This window comes from Emydura macquarii, unplaced genomic scaffold (assembly GCF_026122565.2).
Source record: "Emydura macquarii macquarii isolate MOO-44397 ecotype Brisbane River unplaced genomic scaffold, CSIRO-AGI_Emac_v2 contig_2531, whole genome shotgun sequence".
Classification (NCBI taxonomy): domain Eukaryota; kingdom Metazoa; phylum Chordata; order Testudines; family Chelidae; genus Emydura; species Emydura macquarii.
This window is the reverse complement of record NW_027132668.1, coordinates 8,276,914-8,299,805: the sequence shown is the minus strand read 5'-3', so window position 1 is coordinate 8,299,805 and position 22,892 is coordinate 8,276,914. Positions and strand designations below refer to the sequence as shown.

Genomic DNA, 22,892 nt, shown 5'->3' with positions numbered 1-22,892 from the left:
ACAGAACAAGGAGCAATGGTCTCAAGTTGCAGTGGGGGAGGTCTAGGTTAGATATTAGGAAAAAGTTTTTCACTAGTAGGGTGGTGAAGCACTGGAATGGGTTACTTAGGGAGGTGGTGGAATCTCTATCCTTAGAGGTTTTTAAGGTGTGGCTTGACAAAGCCCTGGCTGGGATGATTTAGTTGGGGTTGGTCCTGCTTTGAGCAAGGGGTTGGACTAGATGACTGCTTGAGGTCCCTTCCGGCCCTAACCTTCTGTGATTCTTCTAGTCCCAATCCCCATATATTTTCCATGTTTGCAGTATCCTTGTGTGTATGACACACCATTTACCTAGATCTGCAACTGTGGTTTCACTCTTTATAGGAATTTTACAAATGAAGCCTTGAGTGGAGAAAACCGAACAGCTGCTCCATCTGAAGTTCCTTTTCCTCCTTGACTTCCTACCCTCAACAGCAAATGAAACAACAGAAGAGCCATTCATTCATCACTGGCTTCTGCCTGGAGCAGCAGCTACTCTGCTGCACTAGAGCTCCCAGCCACTGCTGCTCAATCTGCGGGGGCGGCTCGGGGGGGAGCTGTCCTAATGCGAAGGGCTATAGCTACCCTCACTCCCTCGACTGCCTGCTGGGCAACGTCAGTATCTCGGTAGCTGGGAGTTAGTGCTCTGGAGTGAGGTGATCGACGGAAGGAAACAAAGGAGCTTCCTGCTCCTTTCTCTTCGCTCGCTCCTCTGACGGGATTCGCTCTTTCAACAGGCGGAACCGCCTTCTGCTTTTCCGATTTTCTCTTGCCAACTCGTGTGAACAACTGTTGGTTGCACTTTCTGAGATGCTCACTCACAATTACCCATTTGGAGCCAGGACAAAATCCTAGAGATAAGGGCAAGGAAGGATTGTAAAGAAGCCGGGAATGAAACACTCACGCTCAAGCTGCATTCTTTGCACTCTGACAAGTTCAAGGCGCGTTTTGGGCGTGCAAAATTTGCAGGAGCAGGTCCTTGAAGCTATTGCGGAGGAGCCGGAGGAGAGGGCTGGCGCGGACCCTCTGTAACGTGTGGGGGAGTTTTCCCCTTGAGTTAAGACACAGGGAGGGAGGGAAGCAGCAAGGAAAATCTCCAGCCCGAAAGCTCTCAGCTTCGGCAAGCCAGTCCCGAGCGTGTCAAGTGTGCAGAGCTCTCAGTGCTGGCAGGCGCCAAAGAAAGCGCAACACCGGAGTAGAAAGAGGAAGGTGGGGGAAGCTCAGCGCCGTAGGTGTGTTGAGAAGCGTGGATTTTTGGGGGAGTGGGGTGGTGGAATGCGCATGCTCGCACGCCCTTTATGACGTGAACTGCCAGAATAGCAGGCAAAGATCAAAGGAGGAGGAGGGGGGAGGCGAACTGGGCTGGGCAGGGCTTGGGAGCGGGAAGGAGGGTGAGAGCAGAGCTAATTGCACGCTCAATAAAACAGTGGGGCCAAGCAGCGAGGAGCCAGAGCAAAGGGCAGACCTAAGGATCCCTGTCAAGCGTCCAACGGCAGCAGCCTAAGCGGAGCTCTCTCTCCCTCCCTGCACTGGGGGATGAGGAGCCGGCTGGCGCCGCACCGGCAGCAGCGCACACATGGGTAGCCGGTAGTGCCTGGCGCACGCATGATTTAGCTGGGGCAGAGCGAGAGGCTGCCGGGCAGCGGGGTCGCTTCTCGGGCGGGAGGAGCAGCAGCAGCAGCTCCATGGAGGTGGCAAGTGGCAGCGAGGCGAGCTAGGCAGCCCGGCGGCGGGAGCGTGCAGCAGGCAGGCTGAGTGCCCGAGCAGCTCGCCCTCACCATGGATTGCAGCCGCCTCCGCACGCTCATTAACAGATATGTAAGTACCCGGGGCCGCCGCGCGCTGCGAACTCTCCGTCCGGGGGAAGGGCCCGTGTTAGACCTACGCTGAGGGGGCTGTTCGGTGCCCGGGGCAGCGCCCCCTGCAACCCAGAGGGCGCTACGAAGCCCCGGCGCCCCCCGTCACTCCACCTTCCCTCCCTGGGACTGCAGCCCCTTCCCGGGAGGCGAGCGGGACCGCCTTGGAGAGCAGCCGCCGCGCTCCGGCCGGGAGGGGGAGGGGGGCAGCAGGTTGCAGCCCTCAGCCTGGCTGAGCCCTGGCGCGCCCGGCTGCGCTCGGGCTCGGCCGAACCATTCACCGGATCCGCTCCCGAGACAGACTTTCCAGCTCGTGGCCCCCTCTCGTTCCCTGCCGCTCCGCGGGCTCGCGTTCCTCGGCGGAGCGCAGCGCTGCTGGGCCAGTCTCGGCAGCCAGTTGCCTGTAGGACGCGAGCGAGTCGAAGGCGCCCAGGCGGGACCAGCAGTTGCCTCTCCTGCGAAGGTGCTTCCGAGGCGAAGTACAGACCCTTCTGGCTCGAGTTCCCAATGCCTTGCGCCCATAGCCTATTTTTGGCAAGTGCATGGGCTCATTAGTCACTAGTGAGCAGTTGAAGACAGTATTTCGGGCCAGTCAGTACGTGACGACTAGACTTTATGCAGTATTTCCTAGAGGAGTATTGTTGTTGCTGGACAGTAAGAAAGCCACCGAGAGGTGGATGGCTGTGTTTACTAAGTCTGTCTTCCGCTTCTGGAAGCCTTTGCATCTGAAATAAAATACTTGACTAGCTCTCCACACCTAGTGCAATCCCAACCATTAATGTAGCACTGAAAGGCACCATATTGTAAATTTGACAAAAAACAACTATAGTATGAAGCAGGATAAATCTGTTCAGACAGTGACTCTCCCTTCTGTGGAAGGCTTGGCTGCAAGTGATCAGTCATGAGTTTGATAGTCTCATGATTTACACTGAGGTCAGGAAAAGCCTTACGGGCTTATCGTTGCACATGACAGAAAGGAGGTTTATGGTTTAAACAATTGTTAGTGTTTCCCAAATGTGTGTGGGTATTGTCATGCACTCCTTTACTAAAGCAAAACTCAGCTGTCCCACCTAAAACAGGGACAGTTTATTGTATACAAAAACAAATAATTGATGCTACCAGAGTGGACCAGAATTAGCAATTAATAGCAAATCAGATTTGATTTAGAATTTTGTAAAGACTAAATTTACAACTATTTCTCACAAAACTAAAGTGATTGTAACTGTTAAGTGCAGAGTAATGCATATTGGAAACAATAATCCCAACTATACAGTACATACAAAATGATGGGTTCTAAATTAGCAGTTATCGCTCAAAAAAGACATCCTGGAGTCGTGGTGGCTGGCTTTCTGAAATATCTGCTCAATTGCAGCAGCAGTCAAATAGCTAACAGTGTTATGAACCGTTACGAAAGGGATTGATAGTAAGACAGAAAATATTATAAAGCCATGGTATGCCCACACCTTGAATAGTGCATGCAGTTCTGGTCACCTTGTCTCAAAAGATATATTGGAATTGGAAAAAAGTACAAAGAAGGGCAACAAAAATGGTTAGGGGTATGGAACTGCTTCCATAGGAGGAGATATTAAAAAGACTGGGACCATTCAGTTGAGAAAAGAGATGACTAAGGGGGATATGCTAGAGCTCTGTCAGATTATGTATGGTGTGGAGAAATTAAGTAGGGAAATCTTCATGTAACACAAGAACCGGGATCACTCAGGTCTAAAACACAAGGAAGTACTTCTTCACACGGTACACAATCAGCCTGTGGAACTCATTGCCAAGGGATGTTGTGAAGGCCAAAAGTATAAATGGATTAAAAAAAATTAGATCCGTTCATGGAGGATAGGTCCATCAATTGCTATTAGCCAAGATTGTCAGGGATGCAACCCCATGTAGCGGGTGTCCCGAGACACCTGACCACCAGAAGTTGGGATTGGATGGATCGCTTGATAATTGCCCCCCTCTGTTCATTCCTTCTGAAGCATCTGGCCCTGGCCACTGCTGGAGGAAGGGTACTAGGCTAGATGGACAACTGATTTTATCCAGTATGGCCATTATTGTGTTCTAATAGTGTTAAACGCTATACTTCATATAAGGAAAAATTAATTGACTTTGAGATGAACAAAGCACATGGTTTTGAAACCTGTACAAAGGAACAAAGAAATGGTATCAAAATTAGTATTGTGTTAAACTGGTACAAAAAAAACAGTGCTAAATCTGGCTCTTACTAACATCCTAACTAATTATCAGGAAGAGAGGGTATACAACATGCTTACTAAACTGGCAGAACACCACTAAAGACAGAAATGATACAAAGATTAGAAATATGGACATTACATTGAAATTAAATGTGAACTAATGCAAATGAGATCTTCTGAGGATGGGGGTGGGAAGGAGCTAAACCCAGAGATCTTTTATGGGCTAATGCTAGGAGACCTTGAGGTGTTCAGTGTACTGTGATTTTATTATTATTATTATTTATTTTATTTTTTAAAAGATTGCATATTCAGAAGCATCATATCCTAGATCAGGGAGATACTGTTTCACCAGAGAGTGAAAGTTAACTAAAGTAGCCAGTGTTCTGAGCTCCTCAATCAAAAAGATATGGACAAATTGGAGGGAAATGAGAAGAGTTTAGGGGGGAAAAATGACAGGGGTTGAAGAGATTTTTTTTGTGGAAAGACTTATTCAAGTGCGCATTTTAGCTAAGTGATGGTGATTGGGTGGGATGGCAATGGAGGTAACTGTCTATTCACACATCTTTAGAATGTAACCATGAAGAAAGGAGAGGAATTGTTAAACATTGTACAAATGTAGGTCTCAGTCCTTTAGTTGGATCTGCATGGTGGAGGATTCAGCTCAGGTGTACTCTTATGCCCATGCAGAGCCACAGTGTAGGCAGTGAATCTCTATTTGGGTTGCAGTGATCTGCTGTTGCAGATCCAATTGCAGTATCTGGCCTAGGAAAGGACAATTTTGGATGTAGCTCTGTTTAGAATTTAGAAATCAGTTTTCGAAGGAATAGACTCAGAGAAAATGTTGCAAACACCTTTTGGTAAAACCAGACTAGAGAACATGCTAGAAACTATATATTCTATTCTAAGGAGAGAAAGCATCTAAAATCATTATGTACTTGTGGGAGGATGGGCTATATTATCTAAGTGTTCAATTTTGTTTAATCACCAAACCTAGAAAAAACAAGCAAATTTGAATGCTGAAAATTGAATGCAACAACTTCATAACCTCAATTATGAAGTGTTCATATTTCCCAATTCTCAGAACTTTCTGCTTCAGGATGAGGTCAAGATGTGTGAGAGAACTGAAAAGATGTTTTTATAATTCACCAGATTTTCTAGACTGGCTTCTGTGAATGGCATATCTTCATCAATTGCATGTTATTACATGGCGTGGAGCAGTTAATTATCTTTCCCATTTTCTCTGAACATCCTGTTTTGTTTCTTAAATTGGAATTTATTATTTCAAATGAAGAAAACTTGTGGAAGAAGCTGCTGTTGACAAATTTAGGTTTATCACTTCAGTAAGCTCTGCAAGTAGATGTCCAGCCACTGAGCTGGGAAAAGTAGCTGGCTAAACTGGTTTATGTAACCATGGCAGTAAACATACTCTTGAACTATTAAATGCCAGCCTTGAAATTGATTGGTGTGACTGATTAGTGGATGTCCAGGCTTCAGAAAGGACAGAGAGTAGAAGTCGGATGTGCTAACCGCTAGGATACTCAGCCCTCCAACCACCCTAGCACAATGTCTCTGATAAAAACCTTAGTCAACTTTTATAGTTTTACAGTCAATTTCATTATAAAAGAAGTTTCTTTTCCCTGTTGTGTGAAAGATTAAAGCACACTGGAAATCATACTCTACAGGAGAAACAGTGAAACTGATTATATACAAACTAAGACTGGAAGTAATAGACAATCTTTCTCTTTCACCAAAGTTTACTATAGCTATTTATAACTATAGTAGACATGTGACTTCAACTGATTGTGTCCCTTTAAATATGGGCTTGTCCTTATAGATACAGCTGTGGCTTTTATTTTAAGTGTATACAATTTTCTTGCAAGTCCATGCATTGTAGAATTCAACTTTGAATTTGAGATGGCTCCACATCTTCAAATGACTATTCAGGAATACACCTTTCTATAAAGTCAACTTTTCTAATATGTAGCTATAGTTAACTGTAAACAGATAGCTTTGACATTAACCATTATGTATAATATTTATTGCCATGCCAATATTGAAAACTCATTAAATCTTGAGGCTTTTATTGGTGGGTTTATTTGCTTTTTGTTGGGAGGAAACATCAGATCATTCTGGTGAACATGTGCTTTGACAGATACAGCATAACTCTGTAAACAGAATCTTTTGTGAATGGGTTAGTGATAAATCATGTATTTCATATAATCAAGGGATGTTAACTTGAAGGTGAGGGCTTGAAAAACTTGGTAGATGTTTAGTAATGACAAAGTATTGGTCCCATTGCTGCCCATAGTTCAGAATAGCCACAGTGAAAAATGGCCAGTTTTGTTAGCTTTCCCAAGCTGCAGCAGAGTTACTGGAGCTATCCATATGCAGATTTAGGAAGATTAGCATTGCATCAGATAATGCTTGAAAGAGTTGTTTTTTGTCCCCAAAGGGCTAGAAACTTAACTAATCCACCCAGAAATCTTTAATTTTCCAAATATTGATGGACATATGAGAGACCTTTCTGTGGTCAGTAGTTGAGTATATTTTTCAAGCCCTGCTAAAGGTGGGAAAAAAACCTGATTTCATTCTTCTGTGGTGGTTTTTCATGCTTCTCCTCTCACTTTATTGCTCTTGTAATCTGTTCTAAATTCATCTGCCTTTTTAACCCATATGTATCCCATGTTGCCTTCTTCCCTTCACTGAGTTCAGTGTTGTTACAAGTGACATAATAAAATACACACTTGATAGCCAACACAGCTATTTCATGTTCCAGTTTTGGCTTTTAAGATCTTTCTATTTAATAACCATAAAAATAAAGTACATTTTGAATTTTTTATTGCATTTCTTACCCTGTTAAGCTAGTTTCACATACATGTCAGGGACTTCTATTAAGCAACTGTAATCTTTCATATACAGCTTGGACATCTTAATAGATTTCAGTGGATTGACTGGGTCATTAATTAGGCTATCAAAAAGGACTTGTTCTGTTTTCATTAGAAAAGAACATTTCTGTTGTTAGATTTAATCATAATGGGTGAGGGGATCACGTTCCACATATTTAATATATTGTTTCTAGAACTTTGTCCTCACATCTTGCCTTTAAAAATATCCCCCCTCCCCGCCCGAACAACCTGGGCCTTCTGTAAAATAAGCATTTGTTGGCTTTGGATAATTCCTCCACAACCCGCTTTCCATCAGTTGACTGTGAGCTGGTGCAGAAGATTGCTCTGAGTAGTAATGAACTCTCAACTCCTGTTTACATGGTACCTAGCCCAATGGGGCCCTGATCCTGATTGGGGTAATGTAAGTATTTCAGACTGGATGATCAGTTACATGAAAAAAATGTTAGTTTTAATCATCACAGCATGTTTAATGCCTCTCTGAAAGTGAAATCACTGTTAACACTATCTTTGGAAAATTTTTCCCGTAAACAGGTTATCATATCAAAAGCGTTGCTTAAATGTCATAAAGCAAGTGAATCTTGCTGACATACCAGCTACAACTGCATTAACTTTCTTTGTCAGGGATAACGAGTTGAATTATGAATCTTAAAAACTTTTGAAGTTCTTCCCGCTTCACTTTTTTGTGTGTGTGAAGAGCTGACAGGTAGGTCACATTCTTTGAATCAAATACACAAGTCTTGACTCTCTGTAAGATGACTAATTTTTCTTGGGTCACTTGACCCATGGGTATAATTATGATAACTATTCATTGTAAGTGGATGTTACTGCACTGAAGTTTGAAGCTTGAAGTTTATTTGCTGCTCCAGGGAATCTGGTAAATGTTGCTCACAGCATACATTCACTCAGGTACTAAATGGTCACTAGCCATCTTGCAGCCATGGCAATTGCCCAATCTATGCATAAGACAGCTGGCCCTGATCTGGAGGTACTACTGTTTAGGCTGACTGCTTTTGATTCTTGGCCGGACTAGATAGGTTAGAGAATCACGGTTACTGAACTGCTCTGCTTGTTTCGTTACATTGTAATTAAAATTACTGTCACGGCTGCTTCATTGCTTTTGTTCTTCCATGTGTTCCCATTACTTCAGAATCACAAATCTGGTTTTAGTATGTTACATTTTTTTTTCTTTACTGGAAGTACAGATTTGTTTAGTATTATATTTTGATAAATTATTGGCACCCTTTAGAAAGGAAATCTCCATATGTCTTTGGTTGCTGGAGAACTTCAAGTGTGGTTCCGTTAGTCCTCTTAAAATATTTGAAAAGCTCAACAATTTAAATGGTTTCATAAATGTATGCTTTGTCCTACTTTAACAGAAGTGGGTGGAAAGAGCAGTCTTGGTTAGGCAAGATGATAGTAGTGAATGACATAACAATGAGCTCCTCTGGAAATATAGGTAAAAAACTTCAGCACAATCCCTAGAAGTGTGGAATTTCATGCAAGTATTTCTGTGCAGTATTTTCAGTCCTTGATGTAAATGGTGTACCATTTAATTAAGTATAATTCTGAAATTTCTGTTCTTGTTGAATGCCTTAAACACTTTACCAGTATGTGCTTTAATTTTTAATGAAATCACGAGGAAAAAAACTTAAAGTTGAATACTTGTTTAAAATGAAGTAAAGCCAACACCGCTTTAATGTGAAACTTGGAGACACATGTTATTAGCCCTGTTGGTCTGGGATTGTTTTGATAAAAGGGACACGTCAACTTCCAAAAAATCTTAATTTGTTTCAGGTGCTACACCTACCGCCAAGCCAATATTTGTGAGTTTCCTGTTACATGTTCATATATAGAAATAGATATTTTAAATATCTTACTGCTAAAATGTTCACACAAATAGGGAAAACTGGTTGACACTACTAGTGTAACTGACCATATATGAAGTGCTGTCAAACGTACGAGCGAACAAACTGGAAACCTATTTTTCTCTAATACACCTAAAAACTGAAATATAACAATAATAAGTTTTAAAAAGTCAGCAGTATGACTTGACTTGGTGTTCCTTTTTTAAAATTGAAATTCTGAAAGGGAGTGATTATTTTGAATGATTAAAGGACAGTTGAATTTGAAGGATGTCAGAGTTAACTCAAAGAACTGAAGAGAAAGAAACCAATATAATTTCCTGAAACATGAATTTCATGTTCAGTATTATAGCTCTCACTTAATCTAGAATTGAATATTTATACAGCACAAACTGGAAATGTATGTTCATGCAGCACTTTTTTTTTCCTATTTCAAAATTCTCCTTGATTATATATTTTCTTCCCTGAAAGATCTGTACTGTCTTAATGGACAGGTGCTCAGTCTTGTGGTAGGTAGATAGAAATATAAATACCACAGCAGAATGGACCTATTTTGCACCTCAGTTTCTGCCTTGCCTCATGGTCAGCTGGCTGTCCCTTGGGTACCTTTCTTGCATACTTCATCTCATGCTTTTTCCAGTTCTTCATAGTCTGATCCTTTTTAATGTTGAGGGTGTGACAAAATTTGTCAGGCCTAAAGGCTGATAACAGTTCAGCAATGTAATGTTGGTTTAGATACATTATTTGGGGTGGGGTGGAATGGAATGGAATACTCTGTCTTCTGTAAGAACACAACAGTTGTTCCCCAGCTCGCTACTGTACTCAAGTTCCAGTTAAACATCCTCCATTCCAAGAGCCATCTACTTGTTTAAGCCCGACATCAGTTTATTTTATGTTAAATACCCTTCCTGGAGGTGTCCACCTTAATCTGTCTCAGCCTGCCTTTAAGGTTATAGGGTTGGCAGCAAAGGTGAGTTGCTGACAGATTGACAGTTCCATATATTAATGCAGTTAATTAGTTACTCATGCAATAGAGAACAACTATTATAACCTTCACTCTTTTGCGGTGGTTGTTTCCTGATTCTTTAAGTTTAGTACTCTAGGGCCTAAATCTGAGGCTCAAGAAGCCTCAGAGAACAACAAATGCATGAAGAGCTATGTGGGTTTTGTTTTCTTTTTTCCTAAGGAATGGTCAACAGATTAATCATAAGGGAAAAATGTGGCTTTTGGATTTTTTTTTCTTTGAACAAACAAGATAAGGTAGGACTGTGGCAGTAAACGAACCCACATTACAAACTGGCTGCTATTGGTTACAAAGTATTGTTCTTCTACATTCAGCAGGTGATCTGTAATTCTATAAAACATTTCTTTTGGAGACTCTGGATTGTTCTAATTTTAAAGTTAATGAAATTTTTCTACAAGAACTTCTAACTCAGATATTTTTAGCACCAAAATTTTTATTTTTACCTCTTCCTTTCTATAAGACAAGAACTGTCTATTTTTCCCCCGGTAGGTTTGTATTTATGTAGGTATTTGTTTTTCTTTTCAGGAAAGATGATTTGTAACATTATTAGATAACTGCAAAACATCAGTGTCGAAAACCAGAAACATTTTCAAGGACCGTTTGGGAATGAAAAAGGACAAGACATCATAGACTAAAACACATACCCCCATCATTTTTCCCACCTTTTGCTCCATGTCCTACAATAACAATTGAAACCAGAAAAACCAAAGGGGAAAGTCTGACTTTTTTACTTGATTTTTATAGTACATTCAAATTGAAATATTTTAAATTGGTTTGTAAACTGCATTCTGAATGCAGTAACTCGGGGCTAGTAAGTAAAAGTTACTGTACATAAATGTTATACTTGGCTGCTATTTAAAATAGCAAGACAGATAACTCCAAACACAGTTTAAACAGATTTGAATGTAATTGGAAAATGGAGGGGGTTTTGAGACTATACAAGCTGACTTTTTTTTTTTCCCCTCCCTCCCCCTGCTCCTTTTCTCCCCCACTTAAAAGATTAAGTGGTGCCTTAGGAATGGCTGGGCAGATGTTATAGCACATATTATGTAACTGGATTTGACTTTTAGCAGCCTATTTTGTTCATGAAATACAGTTATCTTCTCATTTAAATCTTTTAGTCAAATTGTATTTTTCCTGAGTATCACTTCTGATCCCATTGGTTTACCATCACTTGGGATAATGTAACATTTCAGTTGGTATAATTGTCAAGGGATGTCTCAGTTGAAGTTCTGCCTGAACTACAAGGCAGGAGCACAATGGAATGCTGTTATCTCCTCTGCTATAATTGCCATGGCAACAGTTGCAGATAGAGAGGCAAACCAAGTCTTCTTTCTCTGTCAGAAAGACGCCAGTTTTTCATTTTAACCATGGTGACTATGAGGAACCTGTGATAGAGCTGTTCTCCAAATCCCCTTGGAAGGTGTTTGCATTTAATGTCTAGTATCAGAAATGTTTAATATTGACGCTTATTAGTACCACAAAAGCATTTTGAAATATATATATTTTTTAAAAGTGTGCTTTCTAGCAGAAGCTGACATTCTACACTGGATTATTTTAGAGGGGAAAGGATGGTACAGTGGTTAGGGCATAATCTGGACCTCCTACATCCAGGTTCAATTCCCTGCTCTCCCACAGACTTCTTGTGTGACGTTGAGCAAGTAACTGTTCCTCTATGCATTAGTTCCCCATGCCCAAAATGGGGATAATGACACTTCCTTACCTCAGGAGTGTAGGGAAGCCTGTGTACAGCTTGTAAGGTGTTCACATAATGTGATAATGGTGGTCATATAAGTACTACAAATGGAGAGAAAAACAAAAAACTAATCTCCCCTCTTTCTGCCCGGCACTACTTGTTTTCCAATTATACAAAATTTACAATAGCCCTTGATCTGTGTTTCTGAAAGCTTCTCCTCAAACTTTGAGTTACTTGATCTGGTTTGATCGTAAAGGACTCTGCATAGTGCTTCCAAGAAATATAACTGAAATTGCATAGCTATTGTTTGGGACATTTTGTTGTACTTACTTCATTATCCTATAGCTACAAATATCACTGATTCACAAGGTGGAAGTGACCCTATTCAGGTTTAGCGTATGTATGCATAATTTATATATACAGGCACAGTCCTCTGTTTATGTAGACTGATTTCCCTTATTGACACTTATGACCGGCTAACTTGTTGCCTTATTCTATCTAAAAGAGTCTAATACTTAAATACAAAAGAAGTAGCAATTCTGTTTCCTGGTGGCACTGACTAATCTCTTCGCTTCAGTTGAAAGAGGATTTCATCTAACCTATTTTAAATAGAGGATTAAGGACAATTAGGTTCTTCCTCTAGATCATCACTAAGATATGACTTTGTAAAATCTCCTGAAATGCACATCTGCTAAAGTACCAGAAAAGTGTTGGTAAATTAATAAAACACATACATAATCTTTCTTTTTAAAAATAGAGATGCATTAGATACAGATTAAAATGTACTAAATACAATATGTACCACTTATACACATTTCTTCATATAGATACCTTTTTTTTTCGTATCGGAAGCCCTGCAGACTAACCTGCATTTATCATTTTGTAATTTACATTGATTGGACCTGTAGATGAACTGGAATGTGGTTTTTTTGTTTTTTTGTTTTTTTGTTTTAAATGTAAGTTTCCTAATGTTTAGCACTTTATGCAGCCCGCTACATTTTTTTTTCAAAGGAGTATTTAGAGTTGTTATAATTGTACTTCATTTATACAAGCAAACACTAATGTACATTAACTTTGTATGCAAACACTAATGTATATTAACTTTGCATGTATGACTGTTTTTACACTGTACCTAATGAATATGAATTACCTTTCTTGATGTGAATCTGAAAAAGAAATGGCATTCAATAACCTGTATTAAACCAGCACCCTTGACAGTAGGTGGTCATAGAGTAACAATGGCTATTGAAGTGTTTAATGGAATGTACATGGATTATTTTTTTAAAAGGTATAAAATACTTAAACATACATGAAGGAAAAAGAAATGACACTTATTTTTTTAAATATGATGGATTAGTTGTAGAGAGTCTGACTGTCTGTGTAGTTGTAGAGAGTCTGACAGATGAAAGTAAATTGGTTCTGTAACTATGAAGTATGACTATTCTCTGAGAAAAGAGAACCAAAACGTTGTTACAATCTCATCTCTGAATCTAACAACTATCCGTTATCAGTAACTTATATTTTGTTTAGTTTGTTTCTAATGACAACATTAGTTCAGAGTGCAGGGATTAGTTTGCTCTCTTGGATTACACTGTTATCTGTTTGCACACATTCTAGGTATTCAGGCACTGGCATCTTCAGGGCTGGCAACCAAACGAATGCTTCAAATACATAGGTTCAATCTGACAAGTTTAACCCACATATAACAGGAAAGTGCATGTTGACCATTGTTTCTGTTTTCAGAAGGCATGGAAAATGAGGAGGAAACTAATTGCTGGAAAAATATAAGTACGTTCTGTTCTTTTTAGAGTTGTGTAAGCCATTATTTTAAATGAAGCCGTGCCATGAAAGCTCTTACAAACCAAGATGCCATTTAATCTTCATAAAAATGTGCCTAGGTATAAACAATACTATATTATTATTGGAAATATGATACATGAAGAGGATGAGAATACTGCAAAGTTGAGACCTGTGCAGTTTAACTTGATTATTCTTTTATTTCGGGCGCTGTCAATAACTGTTATGCTGAAGTTAGCAGATATGTAATCTAAACATTTAGATTAAGCATTTAGTTTTGACTAAAATACTTATTTATGAGCAAGACACTAAACTGAAGAATGAAGGGGGAAAATGCTCTTAAGTAATGTTCAACATTTTCTTTATAAACATAGAATACGGTACACTTAAACTGAAAATGCTGTTCATGTTCACTTGGATTTACCGTATCTTCTATAACAAAAAGCAGTTGTGAATTAACTAACTTCTGTATTTCTAAAGACCAGTTTTAATTGAAAGTAGTCTACAGCTTTGGGTTTTGGTTTGTGTTCGTTTTGTTGTTTTGACCGAAATTCATCAGTGAAGTTATGCCAGGAGTGAATGGGTTTAAACCTACTTCCGGACTCTAGACACCTACCTTGCAACTTTTTTTCTTGGATAGCTGAACTTGGTTAAACAATTTATGCTAAGATGGGGCAGTTAAAAATGGGGAAAAAATATTTTTCAGATAAATGGACAAAATAATAACACTGGAAGCTAAACTTAGAGTTTTATCCAATATACAGTTTTTTGTTATAAAAATCTTTATTGATAAGTTCTTCGAGTGATTGCTCATGTCCATTCCACTATAGGTGAGTGCATGCTATTGTGCACGGTTCCCGGAACTTCTTTCCTCTTAGCAGATCCTATAGGGCCAGCTCTAGTGCCCCCTGGAGTCCCATGCACGTGCTGCGGTATATGAGGCACTGCCGGCCCTACGCCTCCTCAGTTCCTTCTTTCCGCCCGTGACGGTTGCTGGAACTAGCCTTGCTCTCTAAGTTCTGTTCCCCTTCTTTAAAGATAAGTGCAAGATCTGCAGGACTTTTAAACTGTGGACTCAGAAGGACCGAGTGATCAGGTTAAAAGCCCTGCTCATGGAGGCAGCACTGCACCCAGTGTCCAAGCCATCCTGCTCCACCTCGGCACCGAGTGTAACCTCGGTGCAGAGGGCACTGCTGGCACCGGGCTCAACTCGGCACCGAGCAACATCCCTGGTGCTGAAGAAGAAAAGAAAGCGTGCGGAGTGCGGACACTCCCCTGCGCCATCGGTACGGGCAGGGTTGAGTGCTGAAATGCACCAAACTTGGCCTCTCCAGTCTTTTCTGGTGCCTGCATCTCCATGCAGGGAGCCTCTCCCCACTCCTGGGAGTGGGACAGTGCCTCTGCTGACACCGGAGGCTTTTCAGGGGCAAGAGCCTTTATGGCCTTGCCTACGCCATCTCCACCCCCATCCCCCGCCAAGGGAGAAGGGACCGGTGTCCTTGGACAAACCTGTGTTGGGTCCCCCCCCCCCCCCAAGGGTGGTGGAGATCCCCGGTACATGGAGGAAGATCTTCCGTCAGATGGCCACCAGAGGTAGAGCGAGGACACTTCTCCAGCAGTCGCTCCAGGTCAGCGGCGTCGAGCCGGCCTGCTTTGACTCAGGATGAGGAGTCTCCCTCCTAGCGCCAGCATCGGTCCCTGGCACCGGAGGCAGTGCAGGCCAAGAGGCGGCACTGGTTGAGGTGTGCCAGGCGGCGCTCAGACCGCTCCTGCTCCAGATCCCTGGCACCGAGGAGTTGGCCTGCACCAAGGCAGCGCAGAACCCGGTCACTGTTGGAGGACTCGGCACCAAGGAGTTCACCTGCACCGAGGCGGCACAGAACCCAGTCGCCATCAGAGGACCCAGCACCGCACAGCCCCCGACGCGGAACCTGATCTCCACAGTCCGGCCCGGCATCACGGAGTTCGGAGGGGTGCCAGTCTCAGTCACCTAAGGGCAAGCAGTACTGCAAGTCATCGGTACCGAGATGGCGCTCCGGTACCTCGAGCTCTTCAGAGCGCACCTCCCCTTGCCGGCACTGCTCGCGGCGATGGAGGCAGTCCTTGTCGCTCTCCAGGTCAGAGGTGTTGAGAGGATGCTCTCCTCTGTCTGAGTGCCATTCCATGCTGGACAGCGGTCCCACAGCGGGACAGTCGTCGGGACAGCCGATGCCCCCACAAGGCCTCTCAGCAGGTGACGCAGTCAGCCCCAGGTTGGACCCAAGGACAATGGCCACAACAATGGCCTTATTGGGCCCCATGGGGCATCCAGATGGGACTGAGACCCCAATCCATTCTGTCACCGGGGGTTCAGTCCATGTCTCCGGCACAGGAGGAAGCCCATAGACACCACTCCTCCGACGAGGAGTCGGACCCCATGAAGGGACCCTCTACGGGTGCATCCCTAAGTCAGGTGAGGGAGCACCTATAAGACATATCTCGGCAGTCCTCTTCCTCCTCCCTGGATGAGGCAGTCTCCTGGGACCACATGGCACCACTGGAGGATTTCAGGGCACACCAGGAGCTGCTCAAGAGGGTGGCCTCTAACTTGGGGCTGGAGGTGAAGGAGTTGGAGGAGGCTGATGAGACCCTCTTCAACGTGCTGGCGGCGGCTGCCCCAGGGAGAGTGGCTCTTCCTGTCCACGATAGGGTCCTCAAAATTGTTAAGGCCCTGTGGCAAACCCCTTCCTCAGTCGCTCCTACATTGAAGGTGGCTGAGAGGAAGTATTATGTCCCGGCCGAAGTATTGCAGTATTTATTCACTCATCTGGCCTCGGGAACCCTGGTGGTAGATGCAGCCAACCAGCGGTACAGGCAAGGTCAGCCAGGTTCCACTCCGAAGAACAAAGACCACAAAAATCTGGATTTGTTTGGGAGAAACGTTTATTCCATGGCAAGCCTGCAGTTCAGGGTTTCCAACCATCAGGCCCTCCTGAGGAGGTACAATTGTAACTTGTGGGACATCAGCAGCATCCTGGACAAAGGAATCACGGTGGCTAGGGGAGCGCTCCAGATGTCCATTGATGCTGCTGACTCAGCGGGTAGGGCCATAGCCTCTGCCACTTCTGTGAGAAGGTGTTCATGGCTGCAATACTCGGGCCTGTCCCAGGAGGTGCAGCAATCGATTCAGGACCTCCCGTTTGATGGGTTGGCCCTATTCTCTGATCAGACCGATGCGAAGCAGCACGGTCTGAAGGACTCCAGGGCCACTCTTCGCTCCCTGGGCCTGTACACGCCCCAGGCTTGCAGGCGGCAGTCACGGTCCCAGGCACAGTAGCAATCCAGGCCTCCGCCTAGGCCCTTTCAATCCTACAGAAATAGGGACAGAAATAGGGAGTTTAGGAGACAGAATTAGCCCCCCACCTCATCCTCAGCCCCCCAGCAGGGGCCCCCAAGGGGGTCGGGCAATCATAGGAGGCAGTTTTGATGATGTGCCTGAGGGTGGTGCCCCTACTGCTCTCCTGGAACCGCTCTGCCCCTTCCTAAACAGGTTAAGGCCCTTCTATCCCGAATGGGCAAAGATCATGTCAGACCGTTGAGTCCTCAGGATAGTCTCAAGGGGCTACACCGTACAGCTTACTCCTACACCCCCCAACAACCCTCCCCCTACATCCCTCTTCAGGGAACCCTCTCACGAGCAACTCTTCTTGCAGGAGGTGGTCCCTCAAGGCAGAAGGGGGAAGGGGATCTATTCGAGGTACTTCCTTATCCCCAAGGAAAGGGGCGTCTGAGACCCATATTAGACCTGCATCATCTAAACCAATATGTCAAATGACTCAGGTTTCACATGGTTTCCCTAGCCTCCATAATCCCTTGCCTGGATCCAGGAGACTGGTTTGCCATCCTCGACTTCAAGGACGCATACTTTCATGTGTCATCCTTCCCAGACACAGGCATTTCCTCTGTTTCACAGTGGCTGGCTCCTGCTACCAATGTACAGCCCTACCCTTTGAACTCTTGTCGGCTCCAAGGGTGTTCACCAAATGAATGGCGGTAGTGGCGGGCCACCTGAGATGAAAGGCTGTGCAAATTTTTCCTTTACCTGGACGATTGGCTGATCAGGGGCAGGTCCAGGTCCCAAGTGCAGGAGAGTGTGACCCTCACTTGCTCCACGTGCAGCAGGCTGGGACTGCTCATAAACGAGCAGAAGTCCACACTAACCCCAGCGCAACGTACAGAATTCATTGCGGCCACCCTGGACACTTCCTGCCTCAGCCACATTTTGAGGCGATGGTCTCTATCATCTCCCATCTGCACCGATGCCCCACGACAACAGCCAGGCACTGCCTACAGCTGTCAGGCCACATGGCGGCCTGCACGTACGTAGTGAGACTAGCTCACCTGAGGTGACTAGCTAACCTCACCGCTTCAGGCGTGGTTGGCCTCGGTATATGTGCCAAGCAGACATCCATTGGATCGGGTGGTTACAGTTCCCCTGCCAGTCCTAGCCTCCCTAAACTGGTGGCGGACTCCCAGGGCAGTGATGAAAGGCATTCCGTTCAGGGAACTGGTCCTGTCAGTCACCCTAATCTCCGATGCTTCGGATGTGGGGTGAGGAGCCCACATCAGCGCCAACCTAGGCACTCAGGGGTTCTGGGCAGAGGAGGAGAGGCGTCTGCATATCAAGGTGAAGGAGCTGAGGGCCATTCGCCTAACGTGCAAGGTGTTCCTCCGATTCCTAGCAGGCAGAGTGGTGCAGGTGCTGATGGAAACACTGCAGTCATGTTTCACATAAATAGGCAGGGGGGAGCGCGCTCCTCGGCCCTCTGCAAGGAAGCTACCCGCCTGTGGGACTCTGCCGTGAGGCATGATTTCCACTTGACTGCCTCTGACCTCCCGGGAGTGAGGAACGACGAGGTGGATCGCCTCAGCAGGTAGTTTCTACCCCACCATGACTGGTCGTTGCACCCAGAGGTCGTGACTATGATCTTCCAGAAGTGAGGTGTTCCCTAACTGGACCTATTTGTGTCAGCCTGGAACACGAAATGCCTGAGGTTCTGCTCACTCCAGGGTCGCGAGACTGGGTCGATTTCCGACATGTTCCTCATCAGCTGGATGGGGACCCTCATGTACGCGTGTCCGCCCATTCCGCTCCTGCCCAAGGTCCTGCTGAAAATAAAGAGGGACAGGGCAGATGTTATACTCATCGCTCCGGCCTGGCCGAGACAGCACTGGTTCAGCATGCTGTTGACCTTTTGATCGCCCTGCCCCTGGAGCTCCTGAGGCGGCACGACCTTCTCTCCCAGGATCATTGTCGCCTGTTACACCCGGACCTGGACTCCTCTCACGGCCTGGAGGCTCTGTGGCTGATGGAGGGAGAGAGAGCCTGCTTGGTGCAGGTCCAACACGTCCTGCTGGGCATCAGGAAACCTACACAGGTCGTGTATCGGGCTAAGTGGAAATGGTTTATCTGTTGGGTGGAGTCCCGGGGAATTCCACCCAGCCTCTCGCCTACACAGGCGATCCTGGAGTACCTGCTCCAGCTAAAGCTCCAGTGTCTGGTGCTGGCCTCATTGAGGGTTCACCTGGCAGCCATTTTGGCCTTCCATCAGCTGCTAGAGGGGAGATCCCTGTTCTCCCACCCCATGTCGGTCAGGTTCCTCAAGGGGATGGAGAGGCTTTATCTGCAGGTCCATGACCCGGTGCCTCCCTGGGATCTTAACCTGGTCCTCTCGAGACTCACGGGGTCCCCTTTGAACCCATGGCTTCATGACCCCTGCTCATGCTTTCATGGAAGTAGCCTTCCTGGTGGCCATTACCTCAGCTAGATGGGTCTCCAAGATTAGGGCCTTGACATCAGAGCCCTCTTATACAGTATTTTATAAGGATAAGGTGCGGTTAAGACCACATCCAGCTTTCCTGCCCAAGGTGGTTTCACAATTTCATTGTAACCAAGATATTTTCCTCCCCCTGTTTTTTCCCAAACTGCATGGTTCGGAGGAGGAGATAGCATTTGCTGGAAATCAACGCAGCTCTTTGTCGCAGTGGCTGACTGGATGAAAGGCTCATCTGTCTCCACCCAGCGCATCTCCTCGTGGATTACATCATGCATCAAGTTCTACTACGAGCAGGCGAGGGTGCCGCTTCTGGGAACCATCACAGCACACTCAACTAGAGCTCAAGCCTCGTCTACAGCCTTCCTGGAGAGAGTGCCCCTGCAGGACATCTGCAAAGCTGCCACCTGGTTGTTGGTGCATACCTTCACGTCCCACTACACCATCGTCCAGCAGGCAAGAGAGGACGCAGGATTCGGCAGAGCGGTGCTGAGGACAGCTCACCGGTAACTCCTACCCACATCCAAGGTATTGCTTGTTTAGTCACCTATAGTGGAATGGACATGAGCAATCACTCAAAGAAAACAAGGTTACTTACCAGTAACTGATGTTCTTCAAGGTGTGTTGCTCATATCCATTCCACAACCCATTCCGTCCCCGCTGACAGAGTTGGCAGAAAGAAGGGACTGAGGGGGCGTAGGGCCGGCAGTGCCTCATATATCGAGGCATGTGCGTGGGACTCCAGGGGGCACCAGAGCCAGCCCTACAAGATCTGCTAAGGGGAAAAAAGTTCCGGGAACAGTGCACAGTGGCGTGCACTCACCTATAGTGGAATGGACCCGAGCAACACATCTCGAAGAACATCAGTTACTGGTAAGTAACATTGTTTTTAATGTAAACAGTATAGTATATATTTTATAGTGCTTGTAGCTATTATCTTTAGAAAAAAATCAACATCTAATTGTCATTCACTCCTTTATGATGGAATCTGGTCTGTCTTACTTTATAAACTCTTTGGGGAAGAGTCTGTATTCTCTGTGCAACGAAGACCACATTGCTGGTGCTTAATATAAAGATGCACAATGTTATAGTTGGACTTTTGGGTGGGATTTTGAATTGAAACAAGGTGATTATCCAGGCATAAATTTTTTCCATGCATTCATTTTAAATAAAATGCTCAAGGAAAATCTTGCAAGCTGTTCTTTTAAAAAAAAAAAAACAAAACCCAACCTGACTCATGTAGTTTAATAACTATAGAAGTGAATGTTTAATCTCAAACGGTGGTAAATGGTAAACTGTAAGTTACACTAGGCCATCTGGTCACTTTATTGCCGCATCTGGCAGGAAGATTTTCTTTTATCTGTTTTGGAGGGAGGGAAGGGGAGATATGATTAAAAAAGCTGTGACTATTCGTGCACATGCAGCTTTCATTAGGTGTGCAAATATGTTGACTTTTGTTGCTGCTGGTTTTTGAAAGGCCATGCTACTCTTTTGAGCCATGTGATTTAGACGGAATGAAAGCTTGAAATACTTTGTTTGGGGTGGGGTGGAGAGGTATATTCTGGTGAACAGAAACTTAAACATGTGACATACTAGATTTCATTTTTAGAAGATTTGACCTCTTAAATTTGAAGCTTTTAATTAAAAAAAAAAAAAAAAAAAAATTGTTCCAGCCATTTGAGTTTTTTTAAGGGGCAAGTTACCTTAGCCAGGAATTGACTGTAATATTATGCTCAAACATTTATCTCTGGAGACCTGTGCTGACATGGAATTAGATTTTTCAAAACATCTATTGGCTGTGTGACTGAGATGTCAATACACACTTGTCATTGTATGCATTATGGAAAAATCTGTCTCTATAATAAAAAGCATCTGTACACATGTGCTTTACTAATTTTTAAAATGACAAAAACTGTGTGGTCAAACGACGATTGAGGTAGAAATACCAAAAGAAACTACCGACACATACTTGAAGGGTGGATAGGATTGGTGAAGATCTTTGCCAGAGATGAGAAGAAGTTATAGCAGTGGTTTTCAATCTCTCCTTACTCACCCCATCAAATATTTACTTTCTCCTTTCCTCCCTAGAAGTACTTTTTTTGTTGGTTGTTGTGTAACAGTGACTGCCTGTGCTGTGGGGGAGCTGTCACAGCAAATAGAGCCATTGGGATCTTTACTCATATCTGGGGGGGTGGCGGGGTGGCAAGCCGCAGCAGGTTCCTTTTCAACATATGGTCTTGGTCAGAATGAGAAGCAGAAGCTTTGATCTGGGTTTTACTCTCTTGGGTCTTATGGCTGGGGGAAAAGAGGAGTCCAGATCAGAGTGGCTGGTGGGTAGGTGCACTGGCTCTCTTCTTGCCCCTATCAAATTAGGTGCAGTTAGAGGAAATTGTGACTGCCTTGGCTGGGGGCAGGGCTACCCCTTTCCTTCTTTGTGGGTGCATGGCAGCAGCAACAGTTGGCTGAGGTCACTTCTGCTGTTGCAGTTCATGCTGTGCTCATTTTCTCAAGTGGCAGCTTGGCAGAGAGGGGTGTGGGTGTGTGTGGGGTGCATTCCTCAAATAGGGGCTACTTCTCTGGCTTTGCTCCTCCTTCTGGCATGAGGGAAGAAGTGAAGTGTATGCATGCGTGCTTCCAAGTGCACCAGTTCTTGGTAACAGCACTTCTAGCTGGATTCACCAATGGCTCATGAGAGCTTGTTCCATAAATTGAGGTCTAATCCAGCAAGTTGCTGACATCCTGTGAGGTGTGGAATGCCCCTTAGAGACCATCCAGTAGTGTAGGAGGGGAATAAATGATCAGAAGGTCTCACTTGTCTAGTTTTCACAAATCCAGAATAATAGAGAAGAATGTGGGACTGCACGGCCGTGGGAATGTCAAAACATTATGGTGTGGGGTTATTTCTTTAATGCCTCTCATCCTTTATGTATGTCTGACCTTCATAAAGTATCAATTGAAATAATGTAATGACTACAGGAGAATGGAGCAGCCATTATGTGCTAAGCAATTACTCCCACACATACTTTAGAACATGTTTTATTGACGATAACTCTAGTGTTGTCCAATATTCATCTCTTACTCTGTCCTTTTGTAAATGGTTATACCTTCTTTAACTCGTCCCCAGACAATCACGAGAGACTGGTAGCAGGGATGTTTTTGGGCTAAGGCCAGTTTCTAACAGTACAGCATGCAAATAATCTCAATAGTGGATAAGGGTCCATGATTGTCTGGCATGGAGGCAAGAGTTCTCTTAATTGAGCCATGTTGTAGCCTATGGTTTTTCTTGGAATTTTACTTTATTCTGAAAGCAATGGGTAAAACACAGTAACATCTCAAGAACATGTCTTTTTAAAAAATATACACAGGACTTCAGGGGATTAAAATGGTAAAGTTCCTGTAAAGGGACTCCAGTGGAGATCACATTGATCACTGTATCACAGCTTGGATTGCATCTTGTTCATGCACTCTGTGGTCCTCTTCTTTGTGGCTCATACTAGCAGCAAGGTAAGGGATGTGTGTGGTATGGTAAGGTAGAATGTAAATGAATTTTAAAAACTTGTATATTTAATTTCTATGGTTTTTTGTTGCTAACGGAAACAACCAATTTTAAAAAGTTATAATTCAAATCTATACTCTTCCCCCCGCTACCCTTTACATGGAATTTAAGTCCAAGGATATTCAGTTATCAATGTGCAGTTCCACAAACCATTCTTCAAGTG

General features: G+C 44.3%; 1 protein-coding gene across 2 annotated transcripts in view; it reads left to right on the top strand.

Annotated features, from left to right (window-relative positions):
- The first annotated feature begins 279 nt into the window (after positions 1–279).
- ATP11A (ATPase phospholipid transporting 11A) overlaps positions 280–22,892 on the top strand; it is a 231,571-nt gene continuing 208,958 nt past the window's right edge. For both annotated transcript variants that reach the window (XM_067563678.1, XM_067563679.1), the window contains exon 1: positions 280–1,836. In XM_067563678.1, the coding sequence (XP_067419779.1) occupies positions 1,798–1,836 (39 nt within the window). In that variant the 5' untranslated portion in view covers positions 280–1,797. The remainder of the gene's footprint in view (positions 1,837–22,892) is intronic.